The 19599-nt window shown below is 44.3% G+C and overlaps 1 protein-coding gene and 1 non-coding gene across 2 annotated transcripts in view; one reads left to right on the top strand and one right to left on the bottom strand.

Annotated features, from left to right (window-relative positions):
* Positions 1–19136, top strand: part of Usp39 (ubiquitin specific peptidase 39) — a 39670-nt gene extending 20534 nt beyond the window's left edge. Inside the window, exons 9-13 of the mRNA XM_045151883.1 lie at positions 238–426; positions 6306–6448; positions 10791–10926; positions 15611–15697; positions 18628–19136. Of these exons, the coding sequence (XP_045007818.1) occupies positions 238–426; positions 6306–6448; positions 10791–10926; positions 15611–15697; positions 18628–18675 (603 nt within the window). The 3' untranslated portion in view covers positions 18676–19136. The remainder of the gene's footprint in view (positions 1–237; positions 427–6305; positions 6449–10790; positions 10927–15610; positions 15698–18627) is intronic.
* LOC123461868 lies at positions 4537–4639 on the bottom strand. The gene has a single exon (XR_006637928.1). It is a non-coding gene; the product is annotated as a U6 spliceosomal RNA (small nuclear RNA).
* Positions 19137–19599: the final 463 nt, after the last annotated feature.

The raw sequence follows: 19599 nt of genomic DNA, 5'->3' as shown, positions 1-19599 counted from the left end.
TCTCTCCCCCTTTAAGATCTCTTCCTCCCTTCTCTTCAACCCTTTTCTCTTTTCACCTAACACCCACACAGCCACTCACAAAAGGACAAGCTGTCATCAGGTAGTGCTGCTGCCTGTGCCCTGGGCACCTCTCTGCTCTGACAGTGAAGGAAGTGTGACAAAGCATCATCTTTCCCCATGGGTTTGCTCTGTGCTGCCCACACTCCTTTCCTGCTTTTTCTTCCCTCTCGTTTCTAGCCGGCGGAAGAGAAAGAGCAGCTACTCCATAATGACGAGTACCAGGAGACAATGGTGGAGTCCACGTTCATGTACCTGACTCTGGACCTCCCTACCGCCCCCCTGTATAAGGATGAGAAGGAGCAGCTCATTATCCCCCAGGTGCCACTCTTCAACATCCTGGCCAAGTTCAACGGCATCACCGAGAAGGTAGCTCAGCTGCACACCTGCCCTGCTGATGCTCACCCTTGTTCTCCGCTTCCCTTAGTTTTCACTTTCTTCAGTACTCGGGGTCAAACCAAAGTTCTGCGGGTGGGAGGCTGGTGCTCTACAGTGGGCTGTACACCCTTAGCCCCTTTGCATTTTTATATTTGGAAGTCCTTACATAATTGTGATGTGTGTATTATAAAGTGTCTTTTGTCATACCTCTCAATGCTCCTGAACCCCTCCCAAGTGCTGGGATTACACTGAGTGCCACCATGCTTGGCTCCAGCTATTATTTTGAATTTGTTTATTTTCCTCTTTTTTGTCAATATTTTTGGAATTTACCTGTAATTTAATCTCAGGAACATGTTGCTGGGGCAGTATCAGAAATGCTAACATCCTGACCTCCTGGGAAGATGTTCTTTTGGGAGTTGGGGGAAGGGGTCTCCTCTGGAATGGAATTTCCTTTTCATTGAGCTGCAAGGGATAGTTAAGGTTCAGATATCACAGACTCTTTGTAACTTTATTGTATTTTAATAGCATTAAAATATATTTATTTGAGAGAGAGAAAAAAAGTGAATGGGCACATCAGAGCCTTTTGCTGCTGCAAACAAATCCAGATGCATGCACTTTGTGTGTCTGGTTTCACATGGATACTGAGGAATTGAACCCAGGCTTTGCAAACAAGTGTCTTTAGCCACTGAGCAATCTCCTTCAACCTTTTTTAAAAAAATTTTTTTGTTCATTTTTATTTATTTATTTGAGAGTGCCAGAGGCAGAAAGAGAGAAAGAGAGAGAGAGAATGGGCGCGCCAGGGCTTCCAGCCACTGCAAACGAACTCCAGACGCGTGCGCCCCCTTGTGCATCTGGCTAACGTGGGTCCTGGAGAATTGAGCCTCGAATCGGGGTCCTTAGGCTTCACAGGCAAACACTTAACCACTAAGCCATCTCTCCAGCCCTCTCCTCAACCTTTTAAAAACATTTTAGGGAAAGCACTAAGCCACTTTCCTTTGTAAATTTTTCTTCATTTGCTATATGGCCCTACAATAACTCTTACCTGTTTGGTTGGGAGCAGGTTTTGAATTCCCCTTGTGGTAATGCCAGAACCAAACCTTTTACTTTGTATTTTAAAGGTTATTATCTAGATGGTCTTGGAATTTGCAATTTGATTTGATTTGATTTTATTGAGGTAGGGTTTTACTTGAGCCCAGGCTGACCTGGAATTCACTATGTAATCTCAGGGTCGCCTTGAAGTCATGGCAATCCTCCTACCTCTGTCTCCTGAGTGCTGGGATTAAAGGTGTTAGCCACCATGCCCGACTGGAATGTGCATATTTTAATTTTATTTTGTGTGGGGGGGTGGGTATGTGTGGTATGGGGTATGTAATGTGTGTGTTGATGTAACACCCCATGTGCTTATGGCACCCTGTGGGTTTGCTTGTGGTGTCTGGAGAACATCAGATATCTGTCTCTCTATCATTTACCTGCCTGCTTTTCCTTGTGATGGTATCTTGGTGATTCTACAGCCTACATTGAGCTCTAGTGATTCTCCAGTCTCTGCTCCTTATAGACTGGAGGTTAAAGATTCAAACTTGTATGTTGTCAGGCCCTCATGCCTGTGTAGGAAGTGCCTTTAACCACTGAGCCATCTCTCTAGCCCCTATTTTATTTACTTAATAGTTGCTAATATTTGTTGAGCACACATGATATATCAAGTACTATTCTGTTTCTTATGCATTATATTCTTATAAGATTTAAGAGGTTAAGAACATGTGTGTGTCCTCCCATGGGCCACAGCCCTGGAATTACAGAAACTAACCCTTGGAGTCATTTATCCAAGAGCAGGCTAGCTACTTGTTATAGCAGAGCCTGAGAGATAGGAGACTAACCCTTGGAGTTACCCAAGCATGTGTTAGTTGCCCCTAGCGCAGCCTGAGGAAAAGGAGTCCCTGGAGTTATTTAAACCTTGAGTGAACCTGCTGCATCCACCATTGCTGCTGTTCTGTTGTTTCTGTGGCTGTAGCTTTTGCACACAGACACTCATTAGTGTTTTTATTGACTAGCCAAAGATCAGTAAAAGTGAACAAGTTGAACATTGTATAGGCAAAGGGCAGTAAACCTGTTAAAAATATTTATTTATTTATTTAAGAGAGAGTGCATCTTGGTACACTAGGCACTTGTGCTGCTGCAAATGAACTCCAAACACATGTCACTTGGTGCATGTGGGTTTACAAGGGTACTGGGGAATTGAATCCAGATGAACAGACTTTATAAGCAACTGTCTTTTTAAAGAAATTCTGTATTTATTTATGAGAGTGACCGCTAACCACTAACTCATCTCTTCAGCCTTATTTATTTACTTATTTATAAGAATGAATGGGTGTGCCACCACTGTAAACGAACTCCAGACACATGTGCCCCCTTGTACATCTGGCTTACGTGGGTACTGGGGAACCAAATTTGAGTCCTTAGGCTTCGCAGGCAAGTGCCTTACTGCTGAACCTTCTCTCTAAGCAAGTGTCTCTAGCACTGCAAAGAACTTTCTTTTTTCCCTCCCTCCCATTCTCTCCCTCTCTCTCTCTCTCTCTCCCTCTCTCTCTCTCTCTCTCTCTCTCTTTGTTTTCTGTTTTGTTTTTCAAGGTAGGGTCTTGTTCAAGCCCAGGCTGACCTGGCTTTCATTACGTAGTCTCAGGGTGGCCTTGAACTCATAGTGAACCTCCTTCCTCCACCTCCTGAATTAAAGGCATGTACCCATGATGCACAAAGTGGCACATATATCTGGAGTTCATTTCCAGTGGCTAGAGGCCCTGGTATGCTCATTCATATTTTCTCTATTTTTTTCTCTCTCTTGCTCATGCTCTCCCTCAAAAAAAAAAAAAAAAAAAAGTCTAACCAGACCATTGAGGAAATTGGGCAAAGAGCACAGCTAAAGTCCAGTCAGCCTCTAAACATTGCTTGTCAATACTGGTCATCTGTGCCATTCTAGTTGAAGGTCCAGCCACCAAGGCAAAGGAAAATAGTCGTCATGTTGCTTTAAGCATTTGTGTTACATGAATGTAAGATTAACTTCAGGGCAAATTACAAGTAAGGAATTTAGTAGAAAAGCACCTCACAGCACTATTCTCAGACAAGATATTTATAAGATCCATAAATATTCTCACTGTTCTTTTCCATAGTTCTTATAGTTCATTCCCATATACATGTAAATAAATAAAATTAAAAACAAAAAACAACAGCCAGGCATGGTGGCAGACACCTTTAATCCCAGCACTCAGGAGACAGAGGTAGGAGGATCACTGTGAGGACAAGGCCACTCTGAGACTACATAGTGAATCCCAGGTCAGCCTGGGCTAGTGCGAGACCCTACCTCAATAGAAAAGAAACGAGGAAAGGAAAGGAACAGCAGGGATTGGAGAGATGACTTAGTGGTTAAGGCAATTGCCTACAAAGCCTAAGAATCCAGGTTCAGTTCCTCGGTACCCATTTAAGCCAGATGCACAAGGTTGTACATATGTCTGGAGTTCGTTTGCAGTGGCTGGAGGCCCTGGCACAACCATCCATTCTCTCTGTTTCTCACTCTCCCCACCCCCTTCCTCTGTCAAATAAATAAATAAAAATAAAATTTGAAGGAGGAGAGACAGCTTGTTCTTTTAACTTAATGCTTTAGGAGCCAAATCCAACCACTTTCCCTCCCTCTGTAACTATCCACACTCCTAGACTGGGGCTGCATGGACTTAGGACAAAGGAAAGACACACGGGACTCCATCTCTCCTCGAGGACACAGCCTGGCTCGGGCTGACAGGCAGCCACCATGGGCTCGGGCAGCCTTTCCTCTGCTCACAGGAGCTACACCCTCCACCCGTGGACCTGCACACCCAAAACTCCTGGGGGATTATACACTGAGGAGGTCCACATTGAGGCACAAGTGTTATTTCCAACTCCACCCGTTTCCCCACATCACAAATCACAGAATATGAATAACTTAATTATCTTGACTCACAATACTTCCTTTATGACATTTATTTATTGAATTTTTATTTTTGTGACTTGCTTATTCATTCCATGCACCACCATACCTGACTCCCTCTGTTTTATTTATTTACTTTTTTTGTTTTTAAATATCTGGGACCCTTCACAAATTTGCATGTCATCCTTGTACAGGGACCATGCTATTCTCTGTATCAGTCCATTTTTATATATGTGTTGCCCAAGTGAACACATCTAATACATGCATGCATGCATACATACATACATACATACATATATATTAGTAGTTTTTTTTTTTTTTTTTTCCCAAGGCAGGGTCTCACTCTACTTCAGGCTGACCTGGAATTCACTATATGTTCTAACTATGTGGCCTCAAACTCACAGTAATCCTCCTACCTCTGCCTCCCAAGTGCTGAGATTAAAGGTATGCGCCACCATGCCTGGCTTTAAACACATCTATTTTTAAGACTGTCTCACTGTGTTGCCTTGGTTGGCCTTGAACTCCTGGGCTCAGTCCTTCCAATAGGATTACCAGCTTGTACTGTTGCACCTGTCCTTGATATACAACTGTTCACAGTCAGTATAACACGATTATATAACTTACAATTCCAACACAGAGGGATTCAATATTTCTTTTTTTTTTTATTTATTTATTTGAGAGTGACAGAGAGAAAGAGGCAGAGAGAGAGAATGGGCGTGCCAGGGCCTCCAGCCACTGCAAATGAATTCCAGATGCATGTGCCACCTTGTGCATCTGGCTTACGTGGGTCCTGGGGATTTGAGCCTCGAACTGGGGCCCTTAGGCATCACAGGCAAGCGCTTAACCGCTAAGCCCTCTCTCCAGCCCCTAGTATTTCCTTTTATTTATTTATTTATTTATTTGAGAGAGAGAGACAAGGGGAACACCGTGGTCTCTAGTCACTGCAAATGAACTCCAAGCGCATATGTCACCATGTACATCTGACTGATGTGGGTACTGAGGAATCGAACCTAGTTCCTTAGGCTTTGCAGAAAATGCCTTAACTGCTAACATCTCTCCAGCCCAGATTATAGTATTTAACAAAAAGTTTCCCTGGGCCTGTCATGGTGGCACATGCCTTTAATCCCAGCACTCAGGAGGCAGAGGTAGGAAGATCGCTGTGAGTTTGAGACTACCTTGAGACTATACAGTGAGTTCCAGGTCAGCCTGGGGTAGAATGAAACCCTATTTCAAAAAACTGAAAAAATAAGTTTTTGGGGGGCTGGGAAGATGGCTTAGCAGTTAATGGCATTTGCCTGCAAAGCATAAGGACCCAGGTTCAACTCCCCAGTACCCATGTCAGCCAGATGCACAAGGGTGCATCCATCTGGAGTTCATTTGCAGTGGTTGGAGGCCCTGGTGCGCCCATTCTCTCTGTTTCTCCCATCTTCTCTGTCAAATAAATAAATAAAATATTTAAAAAAATTATTTGCAGCCCAGTATGTTGTCACATGCCTTTAATCCCAGTACTCAGGAGGTAGATGTAGGAGAATAGCCTAGAGTTTGAGACTACATAGTGTATTCCAAGTCAGCCTGGGCTAGAGTGAGACCCTGCTTTGGGAGAAAAAAAATTATTGGCCTGGGGAGATGGCTAAGAGGTTAAAGGCAGTTAAAGGCGCTTGTTTACGAAGCCTGCTGGCCTGGGTTTGATGCTGCATTCCTCATGTAAAACCAGATGAACAAAGTGGTGCATGGATCTGGAGTTTGTTTGCAGTGGCAAGAGGTCCTTACATGCCCATCCTCTCTCTCTTTTTGTCATTTCAGTTCTTGAAACTTGAAAATTAATAAAATATTCAAATTAAAATAAAAAGCAAAACACATGACCCTACTCTAATCCCTTCTGACCTCTAGCACTCGTGACAATTTTCTCTCTCTCTAGGAATACAAGACTTACAAAGAGAACTTTCTGAAGCGTTTCCAGCTCACCAAGCTGCCTCCATATCTAATCTTTTGTATCAAGAGATTCACTAAGAACAACTTCTTTGTGGAGAAGAATCCCACCATTGTTAATTTCCCTATCACGTGTGTATAACTGCTTTGTTTTGTCATAGAGGATGTATATTTGTGCTTTTTTTTTTTTTTTTTTGGTGGGGTGGCTGTTTGGTTGGCTGACTGGGAACTCACTCTAGTCCCAGGCTGCCCTCGAACTTATAGGGATCCTTTCACCTCTGTCTCCTGAGTGCTGGGACTCAAGGCGTGCCCTGCCACACCTGGCTTCTTACACTTTGTGCTGCTACATAGTTCAGGCTGGCTGCTCTGCTGCACCTGGTGAGGGCTTCCAGCCTTTACATGATAGCTTAGGGTGGAATTTGGTTATTCCAGCTTGAGCATCAAGTTTTTTTTCTAAACGTCGTGCAGTGTAACTCAGGATGGCCTTGAATTGTGATCCTCTTGATTTGCCAGGATTATGGGGCTGTACCATAAGGAATGGTTACTATGGCCTCACTGGAATATATATGGGATGATATATTAGTCAGTAAAAACAAATTGCTCTCACTGACAGAGATAATTGAAGTTAATTGAAGCTGTATAGCTGTATTTTTTTAAAATATGTGTTTCTTTCTTTTTTTTTAATAGATTTTATTTACTTATTTGAGAGAGAGAAACAGGGAGAGATAGATAGAATGGTTGTGCCAGGGCCTGCAGCCACTGCAAAGGAACTCCAGATACACGCACCCCCTGTGCATCTGGCTTACATGGGTCCTGGAGAGTTGAACCGGGATCCTTTGGCTTTGCAGGCAGACGCCTTAACTGCTAAGCCATCTCTCCAGGCCCAGCTGTATTTTTATGTATTACAGCTTATTACCTTTGACACTCCATGTTTTTGAAAAGCTAATATAGTCATGAACCGAAATGAAGATATGTAATTTGACATGGCCACTATATAGGTTTTTACAGATGGTGTGAAATTATTGTTTATCAATTTATAAGTGGTAGCATACCAGGTAGTTTTACAAATACTTATCTTTTTTGTTGTTTGTTTGTTTTTGTTTTTTGAGGTAGAGTCTCACTCTAGCCCAGGCTGACCTGGAATTTACTATGTTGTATCAGGGTGGCCTTGAACTCATGGCAGCCCTCCTACCTCCACCTCCCAAGTGCTGGGATTGAAGGCATGTGCTGCTATGCCCGGCTATCTTGAAAAATCTTAATATTCACAGTAAGCATTTATTATAGCACCTTGCTTTTCAATAACCAGTATACATTTATACTTCAGCTGATGGGTAGAATTGAACACATAAAATGTATATTAAGGTTTTTTTTTTTTTTTTTTTTTTTTTCTGAGGTAGAGTCTTGCTATAGCTCAGGCTGACTTGAAATTCACTATATAGTATCATGCTGGCCTTGAACTAAAAGCAATCCTCCTATCTCTGTCTACTTAGTGCTAGGATTAAAGGCATGTTCCACCAAACCCATCCATGTAAGACTTAAAAAAATATATTTTCATTATTTGAAGTAGAGAGACAAAGGGGCAGATAGAGAAAGAGAGTCCCAGGACCTCTTGCCACCAGAAACTCCAGATGCATGTTCCACTTTGTGCATCTAGCTTTATGTGGGTATTGGGGAATCAAACCCAGGCTGTCAGACTTTGCAGGCAAGCACCTTTAACAGCTGAACTGTCATCTGTCCAGTTCCACACTAAGATATTATTTTGTGTTTACTTATTTTTTTTAAGATTTATTTATCAGTGAGAGAGAGAGAGAGAGAGAGAGAGAATGGGTGCTCCTGGACCTTCAGCCACTGAAAATGAACTCCAGATGTATGTGCCACCATGTACATTTGGCTTATTTGGGACCTGGAGAATTGAACCTGGGTCCTTAGGCTTCACAGGCATGCGCCTTAACTGCTAAGCCATCTCTCCAGCCCTATTTGTTTATTTTTGAGGTAGGGTTTCACTCTAGCCCAGGCTGACCGAGAATTCACTCAGTAGTCTGAGAATGGCCTTGAACTCATGGCAGTCCTCCTACCTCAGCCTCCAGAGTGCTGGGATTAAAGGCGTGTGCTACCATGCCCAGCTCAAATTTTTTTTTTTTTTAATATGTTGAGAATACTTTCCACCTTTAAGAGTGGAATGTTCAGATATCAAAAATCAAATGTAAAGCTGGGCGTGGTGGCGCACGCCTTTAATCCCAGCACTCGGGAGGCAGAAATAGGAGGATTGCCATGAGTTCGAGGCCACCCTGAGACTCCATAGTGAATTCCAGGTCAGCCTTGGCTAGAGTGAGACCCTATCTCGAAAAACCAAAAAAAAAAAAAAAAAAAAAAAAAAAATCAAATGTCCTGTGCATTTCAAATGTACCAGAAACAAGCTTGAAGCCTGTGCCAGCCAGTCCTGATGTGCCTTGCCATGCCCTGCCTGCTTGCCTGCCTCACATTCCTCTTTCCTGTGGGTGAGCCAGTTACTCAGACTTAAAGACTGGGAGAGGTCTGGGTGATGGTGATTAGAAAAGACATTAGCAATGAGCTGATGGATGGACTTGGCTTTTTCCATGGGAGGAGTGGGTACTTTAGCCTTGCTGATCACTTCCTACAGATGCCGACCCTTCATCTGCCTTACAGTGGAAGAATTTCGGTCAGCATGGGGCAGAGGGGGACTGAGGAGGACAGGAAAGGATGAAAATTGGCGTGTTTGTAAAGCTTTATTTCTTTGGTCCTTAGCTATGGCTCAGAGAAATACCTGATGCTGTTTTGTTCCGTGGATTCCTACAAGCTATTGTCCTGCTCTGAGCAGGATGAGGGGCACACGATGGGGCATGGACACACAGGCATGGCCCCACCCACTTCTTAGATGCTTTTCTTTGCATAGTCATGGGGTCCATGTGGTAGTTCCTAGCACCCTCCACTTCCTGTATTTTTGTTCTCTTTGAGCCACCATCCTTTATTCTTGTCCACTCCTACCTTTCTACCTTCCTTTCTTTCTTTCAGTGCCTTACCAAGTAAATGTGGTGACTCTGGCCAAGAAGTCAAGGCTAGTCTGGATTACCTAGTCAATTCCAGGCCAGCTTGGGCTATAAAGTGAGGCTCTGTGCCCAAATAAATTAATGAAATTTTAAGATTGATTTAAAAGCTGTTGGTATAGCCTGGTTTTTAAGAACTCTTGATTTTTCAAGGTAGGGTCTCACCTCCAGCTCAGGCTAACCTGGAATTCACTCTATTCTCAGATGGCCTTGAACTCACAGTGATCCTTCCACCTCTGCCTTCCTAGTGCTGGGATTAAAGGCATTGCACCACTGTGCCTGGCTCCCTTTTAGAACTCTTGGTAATAAGTGTAGGGCAAGTATACGTGGGACAGATTCCCAGTACTGAGAAATCAGTCAGTCAAAGTACTAGTGGAAGAATCCTAGCATGTAGTTTTATTGAGCAGTTAGAACTAAGAAATCTAGAAGCTGTTGGCTAGTCAAGGTTACACAAAGAAGGTGAAGATAGGTTGTAAAATGAGAGAGGGATAAAAATGATGTTAAAAGGAAACAAGTCAGGTGGGAAGGTGAATTCCAGTAATCATAGCACTTGGAAGGCGGAGCAAGGAGGACTGCCACAAGCTTAAGGCCAGCTTGGTCTACATAGCAAGTTCCAGGCTAGCCAGCTAGGACTACAGAGCAAGACTCTGTCTCAGGAAGGGGGAAAGAAAAGAATCAGAAAGATAGGCAAGAGGCTGTCTGGACTCCTGTTTCTTCTTCAGTGCCTGCTTCCATAGGCTTTTCTTGGTCTGAAAACATATACGGTAGTGTAAGCCTTTAACTCCAGACCACTATGAGTTCATCTGAGGTTAGCCTGGGACTACAAAATAAGTTGAAGGTCAGCCTGGACTAGAGTAAGACCCTACCAAAAAAAAAAAAAAAAAAGCCAAGATTAAGATTTCTGAAAATAAATCTGGGGTATTGTGCCTGGTTTTAGGTTGAGGTTATTGTGATGCTGACACGCAGTGACAGTGTGTGACATCATGTGATCAGCTTTCCATGAGTCTGGTTGCAGCCTTGAGCTGCTTTGCTTTCTCAGATAGGCCTGTGCTCAGAGGACATGGAGGTAACACTGATGCTGTGCCTCAGAAGAGGCTTGGGTTTTGTAATCTGCTTAAACTCACAGTTATGAGGTGACTTCAGGGTTCTTGTTCAAATCCCAATGAGGCTAGACCCTGCACTTTTAATTCCTGGATATGCTTCTAAAGGGTGCGTTCCTATACAGCCTGTCACTGGTGGCAAATTTTGTGTTTTTTTTTTTTTTTTTTTACTAATCTGTACTTTGATGACTGCAACCACAAAGCTAGGGTCCTGACATAGAGATCAGCAGCTTTGCAGTCTGTTTGCACAGGACAGTCTAACTTCACAGCCTTGGTCTCATGTTGTGGCTTTCTTTTTATCATTTCTAGAAATGTGGATCTGAGAGAATACTTGTCTGAAGAAGTACAGGCAGTCCACAAGAACACCACCTACGACCTCATTGCCAACATCGTGCATGATGGGAAGCCCTCTGAGGGCTCCTACCGGATCCATGTGCTTCATCATGTGAGTGGCTCCTGGTGTGGAGTGCGGTGGCAAAAACAGGTGGCTTTCCTGTGCCCCTTCACTTTGCCCTTTCTTGGCCTGGCTTCAGAGTTCTGCAAGTAACTGAGCAGTCAGTCATTAGTTTAGAGCCTCTCACTTTTGACACACTGGGGAGCTTTCCAAAATTCTGGTTCCTAGTTACCATCCCAGGCCACCTATAGTAGATCACTGGTTTTTAGCTGGTGTAGAGGCCAGGAATATTGATGCAGATCCTATACTGCATGAGCACCTGAACTACCTGGTGCAAAACAGCTTTTTTTTGGTATCAAGATTAAGGATCTGGGGCTGGAGAAAAGTTAAAAGTGCTTGCTTACAAAGCTTGATGGCCCAGGTTCGATTCCTCTGTACCCATATAATGTCAGATGCACAAAGTGGTGCTTATATCTGGAGTTTATTTGTAGTGGCAGGAGGCCCTGGCATGCCCATTCTGTATGACTCTCTGTCTCCCTCTCTCTCTCTCTGTCAAATAAATAAAAATATTTTAAAAGGAGGCCTGGCACTGGAGAGATGGCTTAGCTGTTAAGGCACTTGCCTGTGAAGCCTAAGCACCCAGGTTCTTTTCTCCAGGTCCCATGTAAGCCAGATGCACAAGGTGGCAGATGCTTCTGGAGTTTGTTTGCAGTGGCTACAGGCCTTGGCATGCCCATTCTCTCTCTCTTTCTCAGATAAAAACAAAGTAAATAGAGGGACTGGAGAGATGGCTCAGCAGTTAAGGTGCTTGCCTGCAAGACCTAACAGCCCTGGTTCAGTTCCCCAGTACCCACATAGAGCCAGTTGTACAAAGTGGCACATGCATCTGGGGTTGGTTTGCATTGGCTAGAGGCCCTGGCATACCCATTCTCTCTCCCCTGTCCCTCCTGTCTCTCTCTGCTTGTAAATAAATAAACTAAAAAAGGAAGAATAGGGAACCGCTTTAGATGATCTGGAGGAAGAATGAGGCATGCTGCTATTATAAAGTTCCCTGGGAGATTCATTAGAAAAGAATCTCTGTTTCTGGACCATAGCCCAACCAGAGTGGGATCCTCAGACCAGCAGCAGCGGCATCATCTGAGGGCTTGTTAACAGTGGTTAGTCCCAGCCTTCTGCAGACCTACTGTACCAGAAACCATATTGTAAATAAGACTCTAGGACGTGCATGAAATGAAAGTTTGAGAAGGCTCTCTTTTTTGTTGCTTTGAATAGGATCATACATTGTAGACTAGGCTTGCCTCCAATTCACTGTGTAGCCTGGAAGCTTCCAACTCATGACACTCCCCCTGCCTCAGACTCCTCAGTTGCCAGGATTACAGGTGTGCCACCATGCCCAGCTCGAGACTCTCTTACTCAAAAATTTTGTGTATTTGTTTCAAGCTGAAAACAGAAAACATGTCTTTGCAGTATACTTGTCACACAGATTTTTAGCACAGGTTGCTTTAATTTGATTAGTGTATTCTAGGACTGTTGGCTTAGTAATAACTAGGTTTGTTTACCAAGGGCTTTTTTTTTTCTTTTGGTTTTTCAAGATAGGGTCTCACTGTAGCCCAGGCTGGCCTGGAATTCATTATGTAGTCTCAGGCTGGCCTCCAAATCACAGTGCTTCCTATCTCTGCCACCCAAGTGCTGGGATTAAAGTTGTGTATCACCTTGCCTGGTAGATAGAATGAGTGTACCAGGGTCTCTAGCCACTGTAAAAAGATTCCAGATACATGCACCACCTTATGCATCTAGCTTTGCATAGGTACTGGGTAATTGTTAGATTTTACGGGCAAGCACCTTTACTGCTGATCCATCTCTCCAGCCCACAAGGGTATTCTTATGTTTTAGGAAGAACACTAAATACTTGTTCCCTGTTATCTTTTATTGTGTCCTTAAAATACATGTTCTGGGCAGATGTATCATCTTTTTTTAGGCTCAGAGTTTGAGTGATTTTTCTGAAGTCAGTGGAAGTAGCATTTATATCCAGAAACATGCTTTCAAAATCCATGTTATTAGCCTTTCCTTGAACTAGGAATGGGGCCTGCTCATGGGCTTTCTTTACAGTCCCTGGGTGTGATCTCTTGGAATATCCACAATGCCTGCACTGTCTGTGTTCTGTGATTGCAGCTTAGTCGCTTGTTGGGGGTTTGGGTGGGCGTCTGTGCCTTACTTTAGAAACTTCTTCCCCTTGTTCATGGCAGCATGTTGGGAGGTAGTGTGGACACATCCACTTATCTGGGTTTGCAGCCAAGGGAGCAGTCTAGGGTGCTGTCCCGTGCCCATGGTCGGTAGGTGCTCTTTCTTTAGCGTTTGCGGCTGCTTTAGTGGGCACGGCGGAGGGTGTGCCGGGAAAGACTATCTCCCTCCCAGCAGTAAGTGCACTGCTCTCGTTAACCATTTCTGGAGAAAGAAACATCTTGGGTGAGGATTGGAGCACTTCCTCTTTTCTCCTGTCAAATGCCCACCTATATTCTCCTTCAAAAAGTGCAGAAGTGGGCTGGAGAGATGACTCAGCGGTTAAGGTGTTTGCCTGCAAAGCCAAGGGACCCAGGTTCAGTTCACCAGGACCCACATAAACCAGATGCACAAGGGCTTTGATACACCCATTCTCATTCATTCCCCCCCATCTTTCTCTGTCAAATACATAAATAAATAAATAATAAAATATTTTTTTAAGTGCAGAAGTGGGCTGGAGAGATGGCTCAGTGGTTAAGGCAGTTTCCTGCAAAGCCTGTTTGCCAGGATCCACTTACAGCCAGATGCACCAGGTGGCACATGTATATGGAGTTCATTAGCAGTGGCTGGAGGTCCTAGTGCTCCCTCACTGTCAAATAAATAAAATGTTTGGGCTGGAGAGATGGCTTAGCGGTTAAGCGCTTGCCTATGAAGCCTAAGGACCCCTGTTCGAGGCTCAGTTCCCCAGGTCCCACGTTAGCCAGATACACAAGGGGGCGCACGCGTCTGGAGTTCGTTTGCAGTGGCTGGAAGCCCTGGCGCGCCTATTCTCTCTCTCTTCCTCTATCTGTCTTTCTCTCTATGTCTGTCGCTCTCAAATAAATAAATAAAAAATGAACCAATAAAAAAATAAAATGTTTTTAAATATATATATATATATATATATATATATATATATATATATATTTAAATTTTTATTAGCATTTTCCATGATTATAAAAAAATATCCCATGGTAATTCCCTTCGTTCCCCCCCCCCATACTTTCCCCTTTGAAATTCCATTCTCTATTTGGGGGGGGGGAGAGAGAGAGAATGGGTGCATCAGGGCCTCTGGCCACTGCAAACAAACTCCAGACACATGCACTCCCTTGTGCATCTGCCTTACGTGGGTCCTGGAGAATTGAACTGGTATCCTTTGGCTTTGCAGGCAAAAGCCTTAATAAGCCATTTCTCCAGCCCTCAAATAAATGAAATAAATAAATAAATAAATAAATGTGTGTGTGTGTGTGTGTGCGCGTGCGCATACACACACACACACACACACACAAATGCATATGTGAGGGCTGGGGATATAGCTTAGTTGGTACAGCACTTTCCTAGCATACTCAATCCCTGGGCTCAAGACCCAGCACCACATAAACTGAGCATGATGGTATATGCCCATAGTCCCAGCACTTGAGAAGTAGATGCCAGATGATCAGAACTTCAAGGTCATCCTCAGCTACATAGTGAGTTTGAGGCCAGCCTGGACTACTTGACATACTGACTCCCTAAGTGAATGAATGAATGAATGAGAGAGAGAGGAAGAGGCTGGAGAGATGGCTTAGCAGTTAAGGTGCTTGCCTGCAAAGCCTAATCACCTGGGTTCAATTCCCTAGCGCCCGTGTAAAGTCAGATGCAGTGCCGCATGCATGTGGACTTAGTTTGTAGCATCTGGAGGCCCTGGCACCACAACCCATTCTCTGTCTCTCCCTCTTTTTTTCCCTTCCTCTCTCTCCTCTCCTCTCCTTCCCTCCCCTCCCCTCTCTCTTTCTCTGATCCTGATCCTGTTGCCTCCACCTCTTCAGCAATTTCCTACTGATGTGTACCACCACAACTGGCGTGCACTCTCTCTCTCTTTTTGCAAATAAATAAAAAATTTTTAAAGTAGGGCTTAACAGTTAAGCTACTTGCCTGTGAAGGTTAAGGACCCAGGTTTGATTCCCCATTATCCACATAAGCCAGCTGTACAACATGGCACATGTGTCTGGAGTTCGTTTGCAGTGGCTAGAGACCCTGGCACTCCTATCCTTGCTTTTTCTATCTCCCCCTTTCCAAATAAATAATATATAAAGCAAAAATGTTTGGGACTCTATTGTACTTCAAAGACTCCTCGACAAGAATTGAGGTTGCCAAAACGATTACTTGACTCATGCCTAGTATAGTCCACATACCTCCCGCCTGATGACACTTTCTTGTTGTTGGTTTTTTGAGGTAGGGTATTGCTTTAACCCAGCAGACCTGGAACTCACTGTATTCCCAGGCTGGCCTCAAACTCACAGATCCTCCTACCTCTGCCTCCTGAGTGCTGGGATTAAAGTTGTGTGCTACCATGCCTGGTGTGACACTTTTTTGTTGGTTGATGTCTGGTGGCTGTTCTGACTTTTCTAACTCTTGTTGTGACCCTTTCTGTTTATATATACCCTGTGGTTTTAGACATCATATTTACCCAGTCCTCTGTATTTTCTTTCTGCAGGGGACTGGCAAATGGTATGAATTACAAGACCTTCAGGTGACTGACATCCTTCCTCAGATGATCACACTGTCAGAGGCATACATTCAGGTGGGTGTGGGCTGAGGCAGGGAGTGGGTTTGAGTGGGAACCTTGTTTGGAGGTCCAAGTGACTAGAGAGTGATGTGAGGCCAGATAGATGATCCTGAAAATCTGCTGAAGAGCAGAGTAGGGAAGCAGGGTGATTGACAAGCAGTCAAGCCTGAGTTTGTTGTATTTGCAAAGACTTATGGGCCAGTTTTGAGGAGGAAGAGCCTGGACTCTGAGGGGGGGTGCTGGAAGTCAGCTCTGGTAGAGTTAGTCAGCCCTCTTCTTTGTGGCCCTGTTGCTTTCTGCACATCTTTTTTAGAATGCCAGCCATCTTGACTGTCTTCTGTGCTGGATTGAGAGCCCGAGGAGCACTGTAGAGAACAGCCTGATGCACGAAGGAGGGTTGAACTAAGAGAAGCCACAGCTTTGCCAAAGAGCACAGCGAGAACCTGTTTCCTGAGGCAACTCTTTCCTCAGTGGCCTTGTCTATGGCTGTATGTTTGGCCATGCAGTGTATTTTCTTAATCTTAATTTAATTTTCTGGAATGCTGAAAATTGAACCCAGAGCCTCATTGCTTGTGGCTCTTTGGCAAAGATCAAGTATGGGCCCAGGGTTGTCCATGTATGCAAAACATGTGTTATGTACTATTGAGCTACACCCCTAGCTGTCTAGATTTATTTATTTTATTTATTTTTTTTTGTTTTTGTTTTTCGAGGTAGGGTCTCACTCTAGCCGAGGCTGACCTGGAATTCATTATGTAGTCTCAGGGTGGCCTCGAACTCACAGCAGTCCTCTACCTCTGCCTCCTGAGTGCTGGGATTAAAGGCATGTACCACCATGCCCAGCTTTAATTTCTAGATGTTTTTTAGAGGTAGGGTCTGACTGTGTAGCTCAAGCTGACCTGGAATTCACTATGTAGTCTCAGGGTGGCCTTGAACTCATTGTGATCCTCCTACTCTGCCTCCCAAGTGCTGGGATTAAAGGCGTGTGCCACCACGCCCAGCTTGTTACACAATTTTTAAAAAATATTTATTTATTTGAGAGACAGAGGAAGAGAGAGAGAGAGAAGTGGCGTGCCAGGGACTCTAGCCACTGCAAACTAACTGTAGATTCATGTGCCACCTTGTGCATCTGGCTTATGTGGGTCCTGGGGAATCGAACTGAGGTCCTTTGGCTTTGCAGTCAGGCGCCTTAACTGATAAGCTATCTCTCCAGCCCTGCTTTTTATTATTATTATTAAATGAGAAACTCATTTGTTACATTGTCACATTGGTAGTCAGAGATTTTGTTTTGTTTTGTTTTTTGAGGTAAGGGTTTTTCTCTAGCTCAGGATGACCTGGAATTCACTATGTAGTCTCAGGGTGGCCTTGAACTCACAGTGATCCTCCTACCTCTGCCTGCCAAATACTGGGATTAAAGGCATGTACACCATGCCTGGCCAGAGATTTTTTTTTTTTTAATGTTTTGGTTTTTTTCAAGGTAGGGTCTCACTCTAGCCCAGGCTGTTCTGGAATTTACTCTAGTTCTAGGCTGCCTTCAGACTCACAACAATCCTCCTACCTCTGCCTCCCAAATGCTGGGGTTAAAGGTGTGCATTACCATGCTTGGGTTTCTTTTTTTTTTTTAAAGACTAGAGGTTTGCAGCTGGAGATCTGACTAGGCAGTTGCCTGTGAAGCCTGAGGACCCATGTTCAATTCTCCAGGTCCAGGCACATAAGGTGACACAAGCACACAGGGTTGCACATGTGCCCAAGGTAGTACACGCGAATGGAAGAATAAGGGTTTGGGGCTGGAGAGATGACTTAGCCGTTAAGGTGCTTGCATTTCAACCTAAGGCCTGGGTTTGATTCCCCAGCACACACATAAGCCAGATGCACAAGGTGGAGCATGCTTGGAGTTCATTTTCAGTAGCTAGAGGCCCTGGCGCACCTATTCTTTCTCTCTGTCTCTCAAAATAGTTTTTTCAAAAGGAATAGAGAGCTGGAGAAATGGCTTAGAGGTTAAGGCGTTTGCCTGCAAAGCCAAAGGACCTCTGCTCAATTCCCCAGGACCCCCGTAAGCCAGATGCACAAGGTGGTGCATGCGTTTGGAGTTTGTTTGCAGTAGCTGGAGGCCTTGGCACACCCATTCTCTGTCTGTCTCTCTCTCTCTTCCTATCTCATCTCTGCCTCTTTCTCTCGCAAATAAATAGATCAAAATAATTAAAAAAAAAAGAGAGAGAGTGAGTCGGGTATGGTGGTGCATGCTTTTATTCCCAGCACTAGGGAGGCAGAGGTAGGCGGATTGCCATGAGTTTGAGGCCACCCTGAGACTACATAGTGAATTCCAGGTCAGCCTAGGTCAGTGAGACCCTACCTTGAAGATCCAAAAAAAGAATAGAGGTTTGGGCTGGAGAGATGGCTTAGCGGTTAAGCACATGCCTGTGAAGCCTAAGGACCCTGGCTCGAGGCTCAATTCCCCAGGACCCCATGCACAAGGGGGCGCATGCATCTGGAGTTCGTTTGCAGTGGCTGGAGGCCCTGGCACGCCCATTCTCTCTCTTTCTCTCTCTCTTTGCCTCTTTCTCTCTATCGCTCTCAGATAAATAAAAAAAATAAACAAAAAAAAGTAAAAAAAAAAAAAAAAGAATAGAGGTTTGGAGTCAAGCAAAGGAGAGGAGGGGTGGAAGAATGAAAGGGAGTATTTTGGAAGAGTATGAATCATTTTCCAAGGATGTAGCACTTATATCAGCAGAGTGGTAGGTTTGTTGATGGCTGACTGTGGATTGAGTACTTCCTTTTTTTTTTCCTTTTCGAGGTAGGGTCTCACTCTGGTCCAGAGTGGCCTTGAACTCATGGCAATCCTCCTACCTCTGCCTCCAGAGTGCTGGGATTAAAGGCGGGCGCCACCACGCCTAGCTGATTGAGTACTTTCTGACCAACTTATGGATGTCTGTTTTTATTTTTGACAGATTTGGAAGAGGCGGGACAATGATGAAACCAACCAGCAGGGAGCCTGAAAGGGATGTTGAAGGCTTTGCTCCTAAGGGCTCTGGCTGAGGATAACAAACAAAATATTGAAGCCATATCTGAACTCGGACGAGCTGGCAGATTCATTCCCTGGCCAGTCCAACTGTTTTCGGTTCTGGCTACACCAGTGCATCCTGTTTGCCTGTGGTGGCCCTGTGTTGTCCTCAACTGTTCTTTGAGCAGCTTGTTGTGGATGATGCTCCTTTCTCCTCCATACCCCATCTCCTTCCAGCCTCAGCAGCAGAACTCTGAAAGAGGAATATAATTTATTTCAGTTGCTGCAAGTAATCAAGGACAGTTAATTCCCTTGCAAATGTCAAGTGTTAGCATTCTAGGAATAAGAGCAGGGAGCCAGCTACATCTTGTCTGGTATAGATAGATGGCTTTCCTACAATTACCTTCATGTTCTGATTTGGATTTGGGGATAGATTAAATATTCTCCTGTTTTAAACCCGCCTCTTGTTTCCTATACTTCACTCTGGCTTGCTAAGAGAAAGTTTTGTTTTCCTTTCCCATCTTACAAATTCTTCCTGCAGTCTGTCATCTTGTGGACATCTTTCTTGTTAATTCCTGTGGGCTTGTGGGTGGTATGTCATTTGGGATATAGTTGCCTCTGGGTAACCATATCTGACTGAAAGTGATTATTACTGTGCCTAAGGAGAAGGCTGGGAGTGGGCAGTTTCAGGTGCAGTGGAGCTCTGGAAGAAACAAAAGGACCAGGTATGGCTGCAGCATTTCGGGAAGTTCTGAGGACATCTCAGCCTTGATTTCTTGATCTTGAAATCCAGCTGCCTCCTGCTGCAATTGTTGCTTTTTTGTTTCCTTTGGAATGTGTGTTACATGTACCTGCATATGCATTTGCGCACACCCAGGCCAGAGGATAGTATTGAATGCCCTCCTATATTGCTCATCTG

This window comes from Jaculus jaculus, chromosome 6 (assembly GCF_020740685.1).
Source record: "Jaculus jaculus isolate mJacJac1 chromosome 6, mJacJac1.mat.Y.cur, whole genome shotgun sequence".
NCBI lineage: Eukaryota > Metazoa > Chordata > Mammalia > Rodentia > Dipodidae > Jaculus > Jaculus jaculus.
This window is presented reverse-complemented; position numbering and strand designations above follow the sequence as displayed.